General features: G+C 33.1%; 1 protein-coding gene across 6 annotated transcripts; it reads right to left on the bottom strand.

The window, feature by feature from the left end:
- Positions 1 to 1,222: 1,222 nt before the first annotated feature.
- Positions 1,223 to 13,635, bottom strand: LOC126818133 (uncharacterized). 6 transcript variants are annotated; one of them, XM_056100694.1, is made up of 10 exons: positions 13,617 to 13,635; positions 8,399 to 8,485; positions 8,146 to 8,233; positions 6,174 to 6,259; positions 5,348 to 5,521; positions 4,475 to 4,572; positions 3,929 to 4,068; positions 2,910 to 3,022; positions 1,914 to 2,065; positions 1,223 to 1,753 (listed from the first exon to the last, which is right to left on the bottom strand). In XM_056100694.1, exons 5-10 carry the CDS (start codon positions 5,491 to 5,493, stop codon positions 1,551 to 1,553), a joined length of 852 nt encoding a protein of 283 aa, XP_055956669.1. In that variant the 5' UTR covers positions 5,494 to 5,521; positions 6,174 to 6,259; positions 8,146 to 8,233; positions 8,399 to 8,485; positions 13,617 to 13,635; the 3' UTR covers positions 1,223 to 1,550. The 6 variants fall into 6 exon arrangements, with proteins under 6 accessions (XP_055956669.1, XP_055956668.1, XP_050401308.2 ...); XM_056100693.1 differs by lacking the exon at positions 13,617 to 13,635 and adding an exon at positions 8,885 to 8,905; XM_050545351.2 differs by lacking the exon at positions 13,617 to 13,635 and adding an exon at positions 8,649 to 8,878.
- Positions 13,636 to 16,722: the final 3,087 nt, after the last annotated feature.

The raw sequence follows: 16,722 nt of genomic DNA, 5'->3' as shown, positions 1-16,722 counted from the left end.
AATTTTGTTCTGTTAATTTATTTCCCAATCAATAAATGCCACTTAAAGATTAAGTTAAAGACACTTTTTGATTTTCAACAATTTCTGATAATTACTGTCAACATTATGGCCCTTGATCACTTTTAAAATCCTGTGGATGCTCCGACCAAAGTTATCATCTGATTTGATATTATATTCACTAAAACAGAGTTGAAGGTTATGAGATCTTATTGATTTTCAATGATTTTTGATGAACTTAAACAGCTAAATCCATGATATTAAATGTTTTGTATATTAAACTTTAGCATGAGCCAAACAAATTCTAATGATTTTCTGTTAATTACTTAATGAGTTGTTACTCTTAATCCGATTTATGTGCATTATAAATGTTTCATTAACGACAAAAAAAAAATATGCAACTGTCCAGTCGATTTAGCTGCTGTGGGGGATTTTTTTGTTGAGAGGCAACCTATCCTTAAATATGGATTAGTGTACTGCCATGTGTTTTATTATTGTTGATGAATATGTTTAATGATGTTGCCTTAATTAGGTTCCATATTAAATTGGTTAAGTTTGATGATCAACTGTTCCATGTAAATTTTGGGTTAAACATGATTTTGTACCTTTAGGCATAGTTAATGTCATAATTTTAATTTCTTAAAAAATCCTTTTATTAAGAAACTGTTATTGTATCTTGTTAAGTTATTAAATATTCATAAATTTTTTCTGTGTATGTACTGACTACATCCCATAAAGACTAGGCCTTCTACCATTTTAAGATTCTAGATTTATTGCTGTTTTTAAAATGTAGGCTAGATACAGGATTTTTGAAAGGGACGGGATAGGGTGGTCAAAGGAAAGTCTTGAAGATTTTTCATTGATGGGTAGAAACCGCTTACACATTTGACTAAAAAACAACAGTGTAAGACAAATATGTATTTAATACATCTACAAGATCATTCCATGTCCGGATGGGCAATAACTAAAACCCTTTCACCCTTCCCCTATTTACGAAGTCCCACTGTTCAGACATACTGTCATGATTTTTTTGGGAGGGTTAAATTGAAATTCAAAATCAGCTGACATTATTGTGTAACGGTGATAAATTTAAACATTTATTCCAAATCAGGCAAAAAGTCTACCCTCTAGATGAACAACAATTGGCCAACACGGATTTTCAGACATTCAGGGGTCATAATCCAGGAAATTACCATTCCGATATATCAAAAGGAACCAAGATCTATAGGATAAAAACATATTTTTATTTTCATCAAAATTTGATAAAAAAAATTGTGACCTCCAGATGATTAACAACCATGGTATTACATAACCTACTTTTACACTATCAGTCCAATTTTTATGAAATTCGAGCTCAACCATCATAACTATGTAACAGTGAAATATACAGTGGAACGGTTTTGTAAATCGGATAATAATTGTGACCTCTAGAGGGACCACATCGAAAGAAATCAAGATCTTTGGGTTATATTCTATAACCATACATTTCAAGTTTCATCAAAATCATATAAAAATTGTACCCTCTAGAGGGTCCACAAACACTGTATGTTTAATTAGTCACTTCTCATTTTTAGCCAACTATATAATTCTAATGCCTCTTCTGGATCATTTGGCATCTCTTTTCCGGCCTGCACTAACAATTCTGAGCATACATTTTCAAATTCTCTTAAACAACCGTTGGGTCCATAAAATTTACAAAACTGACTAAAACTATCAAGATCTTCAACAGCAACTTCGGTCTTGTAATCAACTGTATCTGAATATTAAAATGAAAAAAAAAAATCACACAAAAATATCTGATATATGACATAAAAGCAGCTTAGTTTTCATTTAATGATCAAATAATGACCAAATAGTTTCTACCCCCATATGGTTAAAATAATTTCTCATATTAAATCTTGTGATTGTCGCCTTACCAAACAATTGTGGAGTAAAATATAACAAGTCTGGTTTGCCTGCAGGACACTCTGCCCCTTTAGTTGGTCTCATCTTATGTTGATTCCAGTCTTTACGGATTTGGTCTAAGTCTTTTTGAATGAGATTTGTGAAGCAAAACCTGAAACATTCTCTGTAAGACATAATGATACCAATACTGCATTATCAATATGAAAACTAATATGTATGCTTGTTAACTTTGCTGTAAACATATTATATTATATTAGTATTAGTTAATTCAAGCATATCAAAAAAGGTAAACAATACCAATACCTATAGAATGTATTACATTGTAGGGACCTTAATAATGGAGGCTCTATCATAAATATATGCCAAGTAGCCTTTCTTTATAACTTGGCACCTAAGTTTGACTACCGATAATCTAACTATAAACATTACATAAACAAGGCCCCAAGAAGTCATCTAAATGAATGAATGAATGAATGAATGAATGGGTGTCACTTAAATACTACCCCTTAAGAACAATTAAAAATTATCCCTTAAGAACAATTAAAAGTTAAGTCAAGAATATAATTATTCTGTATTGCTTATTGTTACCTCAAGTAACCTCTAGTATATTAGAGGAAAGTTTGTAGATTTAATTATAGATAGTGACAATGGGTAGGCAAGAAGACATTCATAATTTCGCTCATAATAAAGTAATTTGACTGACATTTTCGATATATTCATTTTGCATTATCTATTTTTAAACTATTATAGACAGGCGAGATCTTTATCTAAATCTTACATACTGCATATTTAAATTTCATTCAGATTCAATTTAAAGTTTATTTCGATACAGTATTTTGGGGTAACAAAACAACCCTTTTGTATAAAATTGTCAATATTCATCATCCAATATCATATCAAAATAACCACACATATCATCACTTGCTAGAGTGGTGGTCACTATGATGACAACACATGTCCACATAACAGTATATGGATCTAAAAATGTTGAAATGATGTATACACACTTGTTTTGGCCATTTTCGGTATTAATCTCTCCTGAAGCTTCTAAATCCTTAAATAAATCCATCCAGAACTGACAACCACCCTGTTTTGCAGACCGCCAGAATCTTTCTATCCGCTACAAGAGACGATCATTGGTATATACTAAACATGTAACAACTTCAACAAAGATAAATTGCTAGACAACGAAACATACACCCACAGCATTCAATTCACCCGAGCAGTCCACAGAGGGTGTCACATTTATTTATTCTTTCAAAGGTAATGATAGCATTCACAAGACACTACTAGTTCGGTGGTTAAAGGGGGAGGGGGAATCGTCACCCGACCTGTGAATTTATGAGACCGAGTTTTTCTCAACAAGTTTTTTGCGTAGATCCGAATTTGTGGTGTGGCCCCATTTTTTGCGGTCAGATTTTGCATTTTAAGATTCAGACATAGCATCCCAACATTTCAAAACTATTTCTGATCGTATTACTTATATAGTAATTGCAGGGGGATTACACCACACATAATTTACATAAAAACAAATATATGGACAAGACATCATACCCAGAAACCACAATTAAACAAACAATTCAAAAAAAGTGAATGGATTCGATGTCAATTTTGACATTTTTGTAGGCGTGGCAGATTGGGCAGATTAGGGATGTACCCCACTGAAACCAGTCTTCGAAGTGATAAATGGCAATAACTCTGAAAGTAATTATCAGCCACTTCATCTCATGTACATAAATACTATAGTCAATCGGTTAATCACTTACGCTTGTAAAGAGTCCACAAGAGGTTCAGATTGATTAAGGGTGATCAATGATCGTAAATTTCAAGAGAATCGGATAACAACTTTAGCAACCACAAAATTTTAAAAAGTGACCATGGGTCATAACTCTAGAGCATTTACACGCATATGTGGATGCCACACTGTCTGAGGAAAGGCGGACAGACAAAGGGCGAATAAAAGGGACTAAATTGAAAATGTATTTGGTATTCTAAAGTTTGAATTTTTTTAATAAAAGAAAATTACCTGATTTGCCGGTGATGGTCCATACAAAAAGCTTTTTTCACCAGCCATGTCATCTCCATGATACCATCTTAGTGACTTCTGGATATTCTCAATTATTTTGTTCTCTGTGCCTTTATCGGCTCTAATACATCGATGAACTCCTATAAGTTTAAAATGGGTATTATTATATGGGATTATAATAAATAGATGGGACATATTAATTAATTGCATTTACTTACATCGGTGCATACATTGTTTCTTGTGTGTGTGTGCTTTCATAAAGCATCGTGCAAGGCGGGGGGGCAATATAATCATATGCGATTAACAACCTACGATTATGTACGCATCATTTTGCCATTGAAAGGGACAGATCTCTTAAGATACCACGTGGTTCGCCCTCGTCAATAATACCATACGAAAAAACTGGAATGCTACAATATTTGGGAACACAATAACAACAGCGTAGTACAATAGCCACAAGTGTCGCATTCTATGCCTCCCTCTCTCTCTGTATGATGCACATTTCAATGTTTCGTGAGAAATTTCACATTATGCTTCTACTCTCACCTTCAATTCCAAGCAAATATTCTAAAAAATAGCCTGCAACCACCTCTGGATCATTGTTGGTTCTACCAACACAAAGCCATAAAATTCGTCTAGAATATCTGAAAATAGTTAATCTTAATCTGTAATACAACTTATTGTGATATGCTGAGCTGTTAACTGAAAACAGGCAAAATAAACTTATTAGTGAAGCTGTAAGGTTCATCATTTCAAGTTGACATTATTCTCTTTTTGGTAAAGCTTTATAAAACTTGTTTTATTATTGAGTAGTCCAACCAAATGTAAATAAAACTAATAAAAGCGCAGGCGAAGCGCTCCTGGTTGCTTCTTGTTAGCTCTACAGTTTTCTGTAAATTAGCTTTTAAGTCCAATTAATCTTTCTATAGATATTATTTATTTTTTACTGATTTTATAGATTTATATTTTCTACATTTATTGTAGCGCATCGGAACACTCATGTGAAATATAGCTCTATATAAATGTTGTATAATAATAATAGAGCGACAGAAAAATATGGTTTATCGTCCATTCAACACAAACTAAATCATTTCGGGACTAACATAATAATTTTCAATTTCATTTCAATAATTTCCTTGTGCGGAGAGATCTTTAGCAGTGCGAGGAAATCTGAGGACACAGAGAAATATAACATTAAAATAAAAACTAATAATAATCTATTAAGTAAACTTTATTTAATTCTGGCAGGTGGTTTCATTAGGATAAAAGGGCATATCATAATAACACTAGCTACAATTTCATGGAATCATAATTATTGAGTTTAATACTAAGCATCCATAAAATTGTACCTTGTGTTAATATGTTCCATAACTATAAGTGCCTATCAAAGAAGTCATATTATAATACAGTTTTTCTTACCCACATATTCCACCATGTATCGCAAAGCCATAGGCCTTCAACTTGTCATACCCATCTATGTGGATTAAATAGTTTGGACCTTTGTTGACATATATTCTCCTTGACAGTTGGTGTTTCTTGCGAAGGTTCACCCCTTCGGGGTCCATTAACTTTAATAAAGTGTAAACCTTGTCCCTGTAAGTAATACAAGCGTATTACTAGAAACAAAATAGATATTTTATCAATCCTTCCACATTCCACTCAGAAATATTTCATTTTTCATAATATAACATGTAATTGTCTGCAATATCACTTTAAATAAAGCTATTTCACACAAACACAAGAAACAATGTATGCACCGATGTAAGTAAATGCTATCATAAAGGACTTTTTGTGTGTGTGTGTGTGTGTAGTGGTGCGGGGAGGGGGTGGGGCACATAGCCCTCCACTCTTTCATAAGCAGCCGTGAATTGTCAGGGACTACCTGAATCACATGCTTACTTAATTGTTTCCTGGTGATACTAACTAGAGCTGGCAATGTGGTCAAGCTTTTAAGTACTATGCTGTCCAGGAAGTTGCGAAACAAGTTATACACTGGAATGTAAAAGTTAAATAGTTTAACATTTAAATTTATTTTCGTTTGAGGACATGTATACCAAGTGTTATTGTTATCAGTTCAAATCTGTAGGGGTGAGGCTGCTTTCAAATGTTTGCGACAAATGTAATCAACTTTCGATGAAATTGCCTAACTCTGCTTGACCTTCATTTTATGATTAAGACACTACTAAGTTCAAGAATGCCAAGTTTCATTAACACGCAGTTGCATTGCAGAACATGATAGAAATACCTAGCAACACGTAGGCCATATTTTGACAGGAGTCTTTTCGCTAAAGCCCTGTAACCAAGGCACCGTCCACTTCCAGTCAATTCCTCCTGAAATAAAAGAAAATTTTTTTCATTTCCATGCCAAACCATTAAAGTAGTTGGATTTAGAGAGAGAGAGAAATGGGGTTTAACGTCCACTCGACACAAACTAGGTCATTTCAGGACTAACATATGGTTTCAATTTAATTTCAATAATTCGCTTGCGCGTAGGGGTCTTTAGCAGTGGGAGGAAACCGGAGTGCCCGGAGGAAACCCACGAGGTTGAGAAGGCGCCCCTATCTCCATGCCACATACGCTCACACCAGGGATCGAAACCACAGCCGCAAGCCAGAGGTGACCGGCCAGCTAGGGGTCGAAGCGCGGCACTCCAGACCTCTAGGCCATCCCAACCCCCCCCCCCCCCGTTGGATTTAGAAGCCTATATCTAAAGCATTGGTCATTATCAAGGCAGGGTTAACCATTGGGCTAATAAAGCTATAACGCAAGCCCTTTAAAAATATTTAGGCCTACAGATCTGGCTGGGGGTCGACTAAATTTTCTAAAGATACCATTGAAAATATCAGCAAATGTTGAATAGTCTTAGCTATCTGACACAACTAAAATCGCCATGGATATCTCAATCATTGTCTAAAAACTCTGTTGTTAATATTTTCATTGCAAAAGCCATCGAAAAACGCAACGTGCTACATAATAACTGTCTTATGACTATGTATTGTCATTTTGTTCCCAAAATTGGGTACTTCTTCAGTAAGCGACCATAAGTCTAAAGTAGGGGAGAGCGGGGCTCAGTGGGCTATGGGGCACAGTAAGCCAGGCTTTGTAATTTTACACTGTTTTGGCAAAATTCAATTGTGACATCACTGAGGAATTGCCCTTTAAAGCCCCCATTTGTCCTCCTAAATTCAATAAATTCATGTAAACTGATTGATATTTATCAGCCATTAACCGTTTTTGTGACGCAAAAGTGAATTTTTAGTGGACTGGTTAAACTGCTTGGCTACTCCAGATTTTGTTAGAGCCCACAAACCTGATATTCCAGGTGAAGTAGACAGTGATTGACTCTCATTAGAAATATTTTGTTTCATAATACTATCACATGTCTTCCTGCCATTTTCGATTTTCTGTCATGGTTGATGACGGGGCACAGTGGGACACACTTCAGAGGGGCACACTGGGCATAAGCATTTCGAGTTTAGCTAAATATCATCTGTCCATTTTAGAAAGAATCTGGGTATTTGAGCTGTTTTTAAAGAAATATTGGACCTAGGATACGAATCGTTACTGACTTACAAGTCATAGGAATTTTTCGCATAAAGGATTTTTTTTTCTTCTGTTAAAGAATTTTTTATTCAATGTTATGTTGGGATTTTTTAATTTTCAGATGTGCATCTGTGTTCAAGTCTTAAAACAAATTCATATTTTGAACTAAAAGATTAGTTTTTACAGTCCTTATGAGTTTCAGTCAATTCAGTGTGTTTTCTATGCATTTTCTTTTAAGAAACATACTTGATGGCCAACTGTGTCCCATAGTGTGACCCAGTGTACCCCACATACGGGGCACATTGGGTCAAAAAAAATTTTGGTTTTACAATGATCTACACAGAAATAGTTTCAATTTATTAACCTTTTAACAGCACTATTAAATCAAACATATGACTGGCTTCAACTGAGTACATAGTTTGATTCTCTGTAGGATTTCACTTCTGGTCAATTTACTAAAAAAAAGAAATCATGCCCACTGTGCTCCGCTCTCCCCTACCCTTAATACGACCCTAGTGATTATATAACAGTAACTACAGACTGTACCGTGGGGTGTGGGATATTGCTGTTGATTCTCGTTATTCCCACTTTCTGTAAACCGGGGTCATTTCTTCACAAGATATGTAAGGTTTCGGAGGGAAAAATTTAGCCTATTACGTAGGCTTCACACCTACTCTTATAGCAGCTGTTATAGACTCTTCGTCATTTCCACCTCTTCGCCTATGACCATATTTTTTAAGAATTCTTCTTATTTGCCTTTCACTGAATTAATAATAAACAAACGAAAATAAATGTTTTTAGTCATTTTCTAGAAGAACATATTTCTTTGCTTTTGTGATTCAATATTCATTATAAATTTCCATAAAATCAATGACACACACCATACCACACACACCATACCACACAATCACACCAAGAAAGGCCTACCTTATTGATATAGTGTGTCTTAGAAATAATAATATAGAGACTTCAATATTGGTGTATCCGCCAAAAATTCACGAATGAGCTCATCACCTGTAATAATAATAAGCATAGATAGGAAAATCAAATGTCTGCTCGTGGCTCAAAAACACACGTTTTGACTAAAATGTAAAACATGATTAATATAAAAATGAGATTAAACAATTAAAATACAAGTTTTGCGACTTTATAACCAGTGACAAAAATGTAGGCCTACGTGTTGGATGAACCCCATTCCGACTATACGACCAAGATGCATTGTTTAATAATTACTCTCAAAACTTTCCTTTTTTTCAAATTTTTTTATCCTATAATTAGTTAATTTCGTGTGTAACAAATAGTTATTCAAAAATCTGGACAAACGTAAATTTCATATGCCGAAATTGATCAAATGAAATTTGCATTTTGATAGATATTGTTGAAAGATTTTTTGTTGCGCACGAAAATTAATACTTGCACTTCCGAGGCGAGAACACGAATTATGCTTAAACATGAACAAAATTAATACAAATGCAACTATAATATACTGTATCTACATATATCAATGGAAGACTTAAAAATTATATCTTTAAATACTAGAGGTATGCGTAATAAAATCAAACGTAATAAAATATTTGTATGGTTAAAGGAACAAAAAGCAAAAGTTATATTTCTGCAAGAAACACATAGCACAAACTCAGATGAAATCACCTGGCAACTAGAATGGGGAGATCACATAATATTTGCACACGGAAAGAGTAATTCAGCTGGAACTGCCATTTTATTTAATACATCGAGTAATCTAGATATTAAGTCATATACAGCTGATGAAAATGGATACTTTATTATTTTGATTTTAAACTGCTTACAGACTAATTTTTTATTCGTTAATACGTATAGCCCCACGATAGATATTCAGCAAAAGGCCCATTTTCTTAAACTGCAAGATCAGATGCTCAAATCTTTTGAGGTTTACGACGACTTGTCAGTTATCATAGGCGGGGATTTTAACAATGTGATGAACAAAGACTTGGACAGAACGGGTGGAAATTATAAAATAAAAAACAACAGCAAGGTAGCTATTATAAACATAATAAAATATTTTAATCTTATCGACATATTTAGAGTTAGAAATCCAAAGTTACGTAGATATACGTGGAAACAGCTTAAGCCTTTAATACAAAGCAGGATAGATTTTTGGTTAATCTCGGCCACAACTCAAGATTTTGTAAAAGAGTGCACCATTATACCAAACACACTCAGTGATCATCAAGCAATTGCTATTAAAATATGTACTATTGATTCAAAAAGAGGGCCTGGACTATGGATATTTAATAAAAACCTGATATTAGATAAAAATTATTACAAATTATTAAAGAACGCCATCAGTATATGGAAGGATGAATATCATGATAAGGAAGATAGAGGGGGACTTTGGGATTACGTTAAATTTAAAATTAAAAATGAAACCATTAAATACTGTAAAAAGAAACAAAAAATTAAAAGTAAGTTAAAAGAAAAACTAATACAAGAAATGCAGGGTCTAGAAAATAAAATTTCATCCTTAAACACTCATGATGTCGAAACATACGAAAAATATTACTTCGTTAAACACAAGCTTGATCAAATTTATGATATAGAAATCCGTGGGGCTATCTTAAGATCTAAAGTGGAGTGGCACGAAAAGGGGGAAAAGAATACAAAATTATTGCTAAGTTTAGAGAAACAAAATAAAATATCAACATCATTAAACAGAATTGAAAAAGATAATAGTGAAATTACTTGCCCAAAGGAAATATCAAGGGAAATTTATAACTATTACTCGAATCTTTATTCAGAGACTACCCATAACAAATCAGGCCTCGAGGATACAATATTCCTCAGGAAACAGTACTTCCAAAAATTAAATGAAAATCAAAGTCAGATGCTGGAACATAAAATTGACAACCGTGAATGTTTGGAAGCATTAAAACTATTTAAAAATAATAAAACCCCAGGCAATGATGGACTGAATATAGAATTTTACCGTGAATACTGGCCTCTTATTAATACATTAGTACTAAACTCATTTAACTATAGTTTTGAACACAGGCAATTATCAGAGTCACAAAGACAATCGATTATTAAACTAATACCAAAACCTAACAAAGATAAATCACTTCTATCTAACTGGCGGCCCATCACACTTATAAATGTAGACGTAAAATTAGCAAGTAAGATTTTATCATTAAGATTAAAACCCTTTCTTCAATATTTAATACATCCAAATCAAACGGCTTTTATTTCTGGACGGCATATACAGGAAAATACTCGTATCATTGATGATTGTTTTTACCTCGCAAAAATTAAGAAAATAACTGGTTTTCTTTTAGCCATTGATTTTAAAAAAGCTTTTGATAGCGTTAGCCATAAATATCTGTTTTCTGTTTTGGACGCTTTTGGATTTAAACGCAATTACTTAAGATGGATACAAACATTATATAATGACATTAACTGTGCAGTAATGAATAATGGATACACTACTCCTTATTTTAAAGTGGCCAGGGGAGTACGTCAAGGTGATCCTAGCAGCACAAACCTTTTTAACCTCGTTATCGAAACATTATGTATATATATTAGAAACGATATAAACATAGGGGGAATTACCTTTGGGAATCAATCGTTAAAACTAATAGCTTTTGCAGATGATATGACAGTTTTATTGAAAGATTTTAAATCAGCTAGGCACCTTTTTGAGGTTTTAAAAAAATTTAGTAAGGTTTCTGGGTTAGAATTAAACGCTACTAAAACTGAAGCGATCGATCTAAACAGTGGCAACGCACAACTACCTGATAATATTAAAGGTTTAGGCCTTATTTACCGTGAGAACTATATAAAAATATTAGGCATTACCTATTCACTAGACGAAAAAACTTCGGAAAAAATGAATTTTGAAAATTGTATAGACCAAATTGAAGATACTTTGAATACCTGGAAAAGACGAAACTTAAGTTTAATAGGGAAAATCCATATAATAAAAACATTCTGCGTATCTAAAATATTATACCCTGCATCAGTCAAAACTATACCTGAAAATGTAATTAAAGGCATTAATAAATTATTTTATAACTACATATGGAACGGGCCTGATAAACTAAAGAGAACAGTTATAAATCAAGATATAAATAAAGGGGGGCTAAATATGATTGACTTAAAAGAAATGATGATATGCCGTAGCGTATTCTGGATAAAAAAGATACTATCACACGATGTTCAATCATGGAAAATTCCGTACGCTTATATATTGAACGAGTATGACGGACAAATATTACCGGCATGTAATTATGCAACATCTTTTTTAAAATTATCTCCCTTCTATCAAGAACTTTTCAATAATTGGTTCCATAACTACACCTCAAAAATCGATAAGTTAATAAGCCCTCAAAATCAAATCATCTGGAACAATAAGCATATAAAGATTAACAAAAAACCTTTAATAGATAAAGAATTGATGAATGATAATATTTTATTTTTGATTGACTTTTTAATCAATAGGATAATGAATAATAATAAAATATTAAGAATGAAAAGCGTTTGCTTAGCAGTTAAAGAGTTTTTGGATACAATCGACTACGAACCTACGCCTATAGTAAGAAAACAAAGCGTGTTTGATATCATTAATAACAACTGTATAAATATATATAAAAAATCACTAGATAAGATTAAAGCAAAAGACATTTATTCAATACGAGTAGATTCTAAATACAGTAAACCATTAGCAATAAGTAAATGGGAAGAAGAGAATAGTTTTATACTTGAAGAACGTGAAACCTCATGTATATTCAATTTGGTCTATAAAACGAGCACTGATACTAGATTACAAAATTTTCAATTTAAATACCTCCATAAAATTATATATACAAACGACCGTTTATTTAAAGTCCAATTAAAGGAGTCTTCATTGTGCGATTTTTGTTATTCAAATATAGAAACCCCGGAACACCTTTTTATATACTGCAATTACGCCCAGGTAATATGGAATGATTTATATGAAATCTTCTCAACTAATGACATTTCATTACAATTGCAACTTACGAACATTCATTTCGGTTTTCTGAAAGAAACAGTTTTTAAATCATATCGTGAATTCTTATTTGTAAATCATTTAATATTTTTAACAAAATACTACCTCTACAAATCGAAAATAGAAAATATCAGACCGACAATTATTAATTATCGAAACTACCTAAAAGGTAAACAACAGATAGAAAATGAATTAAACGAAACCTTAGTAAATAAATGGGATTATACCATATGAATATTATGCATACCTCTAGTATTCCATTCCTAGTATTCCAACCTCTTAATACCTGTAGCTATCTCTGTATGTTTTTTTTTTTTTAGTTTTTTTATTAGATTTTATTTTCTTTGTGAATATAATTGTTCTACTCAATGTAATATAGTATAGCCTTCAACATTAAACCGACGCTATCTGTATGATGCTACACACTGTGATTGTAATATGTGAACTATGTACTATGCTGTTATTGATTATTTGAAATAAAGATTTAAAAAAAAAAAAAAAAAAAAAAAAAAAAAAGATTGTGACGAAGCGAGGGAGCGAGAACACGAGAGGACGAGATTGACCCAAAGGCGAGGGAGCGAGGGAGCGAGAAGTCGAGGATTTTCAAAGGCGAGAACACGAGGGAGCGAGAAGTCGAGGGCGAGAACGCGAGGGAGCGAGAAGCCGAGGGCGAGGGAGCGAGAAGTCGAGGGCGAGAACGCGAGAAGTCGAGGATTTTCAAAGGCGAGAACACGAGGGAGCGAGAAGTCGAGGGACGAGAAGACGAGAAGTCGAGGTGAAAGTAATCTCGTGTTCTCGAGGCGAGATCCTCGTATTCTCGCCCTTTTTCCTCGCGTTCTCGCTCTCTCGCTCCCTCGCCCTCGACTTCTCGCTCCCTCGCGTTCTCGCGTTCTCGCTCCCTCGCCCTCGACTTCTCGTCTTCTCGTGTTCTCGCCCTCGACTTCTCGCGGCGAGGGGACGAGATTCTGAAATGGCCGCAATAGGCTTCCATATTTTGTTGAGTTGTTGTGATTATTAAACACACCCAGGTGTTACGTCTAGTCTACTTAAACATGCAAGAGCTAATCTGTCTATTGCGGGTCTTTCTTTAGACCTGAAATGTTATCTAAATTATTAATTAGACATTAATTAACTTATCCAGACCATAATCAACTCTCAATTGCATTGCTAGCCTGCGATATGTACTGGATTATGACCCAATTTGCTGCTCGACATCCATTCATAATTTAAACATGAAATGGATGATCGAGACTATGTTTTATTATCGTACAGACTTTAGTAATGATGATCAAGGCTAGGACGAATTTTCAATCCTTAATTCTCGGTTCATAGTGAATCAATTTGACTGAAATTTTCAGCAAATTCCCTTTACATTATCTAGTTGTTAATTATTATAGTGAGAACTGTCATCTCTTTATCTTATCTCCCATCATGTATATCTAAACTACTTGATTGCTTTTCATAAACATTTGTTCGATTAATAAATCATCTTCGCATCATTTCTAACAACTACTTGTACAATAAAATGTCACAAATCTCAATAAAGTTCTATTTTATGGAAAACGACGATGACAATATTTATCGATGGCAACGACGATAAGTGGGATGCACAACATGAAGATTCGTATCTACAGGTAGGTACAGGTAAGTTAATAATAATAACAATAATAACTAGACCTGCAAGCAGCACTGAACCGGCTTTCAGGAATCAGACAGGAAGCGTGTCATACATTAGCCCATTCATCGAGCTACCAAACGATACTTTAGTTGTTTTGATTCAGTGACACCCGGCTGAGAAATCGCGATTTATGCAAAATAAATGGTGAAACAAATTGAAATTGTACCCAAATACCGCATAGAATGGAAAAACGACTTTGGTTGATGCAGTATGAAATGCACAGCGTATACTTTTTTTTTGGACATAAGTATATATTGAGGCTAGACCACCCTAGGACTCCAAGTAACAGAAGTTAATGAAATGAATTAAGAGTAGAACACAAACTTGTGTTATTTTCAACACAAGTTAGGTGTCTCTATTTAACAACACAATCTTGTGTTAAATGTTGAAACAACACAAAACTTGTGTTAAATGTTGAAACAACACAAAACTTGTGTTAAATGTTGAAACAACACAAAACTTGTGTGAAAATCTACACATTATTTGTGTTGAAATTTCTGAAACTTGTTTGTGTTGAAACTCGTGTTGTTTCGTACAAACTTGTGTATAACAAAAACTTGTGTTGTATTTTACCAATTTATATCCAGTATAACAACCTTTCGAATGCAATCCCTTCCATTCGTTCTGTTTAAACTGTAATTATTGATAAATGACATAATAATTTTGTTTGTTAAATTATTATTTATTCAATAAATGATATGAAAAAATAAATTAATGCCTAATTAATACCAATACAGACATCTCGAAGGTTAATAAACAAAGTTAATTCCAATACTAATAAAATTGTGTTATACAATGAAAAAATACCCACCCCCCATTCCCAATTATTAAATAAAAAGTAGCTATTTAAATTGAAAAATAAAGCACCGAGACATTTGGAATATTAATCAAAAAAGTTAATTTCAATACTAATAAAATTGTGTTCAATAATAACAATATCCCCCCACCCCTCAAAAAAAGCTATTTAATTTTTTTTTACAATTAACCTTAAAAAGAACTGAGAATATAATATATATGTTCACAATATCCCTACCCCATGGTCCCAAAACATACATTTTAAATATATCTAAATTTAATATCAACCAAACCAAGCACTAAAGACATTAATAATGCACTAAATTGAAATACTTTTAAGAAAAAATAGTCCCTTTAACAGATTAGGAATTCAAAATTTTCTACAGTATATAAATGGGAACTAATAGATAAAGCACAGGCAAATAATTATAGATAGATAAAATAAATATAGCATAAAAATCAAACAAAATGGAGAAAATTAAAAATTTGTAAAACAAAAATTGATTAATTAATAAAACCATTTTATATAAAAGAGGCATTAACATTCGAAATGTTCACTAAATGTTTAAAAATAAAGGTTGATTTCATCCTACAATAATACATTTTTATAATTATCGAATGTTACTATTAATTATTGATGATCCCTCTATATTATTTCAAATTTTCAGGCCAAATCTTTAGTGTTTAGGATTACACTGCATTCTATATAATGAAACAATATTAGAGATGGTTTGGTATTTGACATTAAAAACAAAAATGTGATTAAAAAGGCAATGGTGACATATAACTTTTGGGTTTCCACAATAAGATCTGTAAAAGAATTTGATGACTTTATATTCACAATTTAGAGTTGTTTTCTTTCTTTGGTATTAATATTCACTAAATAAATATAATTCTCCAAGGATGTTCAAGTGATTATTATAAATACACTTATCGACAAATGGGGTTTTGATGTGGATTTAACTTGGTACACCAGTCATGGGTATAGAGTTGAAAAGAGCATAATTTAACAATATATTATATTATTTTGAGACTCATATGTATGACTACATGCGAATGCAAGGGGGGGGTATTTTAGTCAGGTAGCATTATTGCTTACTCATGTACACCAAAAACACGTCATCTCGCCTAAACAGATGTTTTACGCCAAAACGCTTCAACTTGATTGATTGCCATGTTTTTGGTGAAGATTTATATCTTTTCTTGGGCGCCGAATCGAATTACGGCTTTTAAAATGTTCAAAAATCGACGTAAATTGATTTTTTCAACGATAGTTGGTATACAACGATGAGCACATGAGTGAGTAGACTGTGGGAAAGTTACGACAACTCATTTCCAGGCGCCATTTTGGGTCCCAATTATGACGCCATAAAAGCTATGACGTCATGGCTTCATACAGGTTTACATACCAAAATTTGTTTTTTTCTTGCAGTATTAGGCGTTGAGGGATAACGTTTTACCCTAAAAAAAAATGCAAAAGAAACCAATGCAGTTTGGTTCAGTGATAAATATATCAAACAAAATCATACCCAAAATCGGGGAATTTTCTGAGAGCGATATCTCGTAATCAGTGTGTTTTACTATTTACTCGTTGGATTATAAATGATTTCTTTTTAAATTCCTCAAACACAGAGTGGTTATGCAAGCGAAATGTGCCGAAAAATCGAATTTGTTATATGGTGCTGGGCGTTTCTTTCATAATGGCCGCCAAATTTGGTAATATTATTATTATTATTATTATTACAGCATATTTATAGCGCGCCCTTTCATAAAACA

Source organism: Patella vulgata, chromosome 4 (assembly GCF_932274485.2).
Source record: "Patella vulgata chromosome 4, xgPatVulg1.2, whole genome shotgun sequence".
Lineage (NCBI taxonomy): Eukaryota > Metazoa > Mollusca > Gastropoda > Patellidae > Patella > Patella vulgata.
This window is presented reverse-complemented; position numbering and strand designations above follow the sequence as displayed.

Excerpts from the sequence above, each read along its gene's own strand:
- LOC126818133 (XM_056100694.1), bottom strand. The coding sequence starts at position 5,493 with ATGGACCCCGAAGGGGTGAACCTTCGCAAGAAACACCAACTGTCAAGG. Across the intron at positions 3,023-3,928 it reads GACCATCACCGGCAAATCAG|CGGATAGAAAGATTCTGGCG; the intron begins GTAATTTTCTTT and ends CGTCTCTTGTAG. Across the intron at positions 1,754-1,913 it reads TTTTACTCCACAATTGTTTG|ATACAGTTGATTACAAGACC; the intron begins GTAAGGCGACAA and ends TTTAATATTCAG.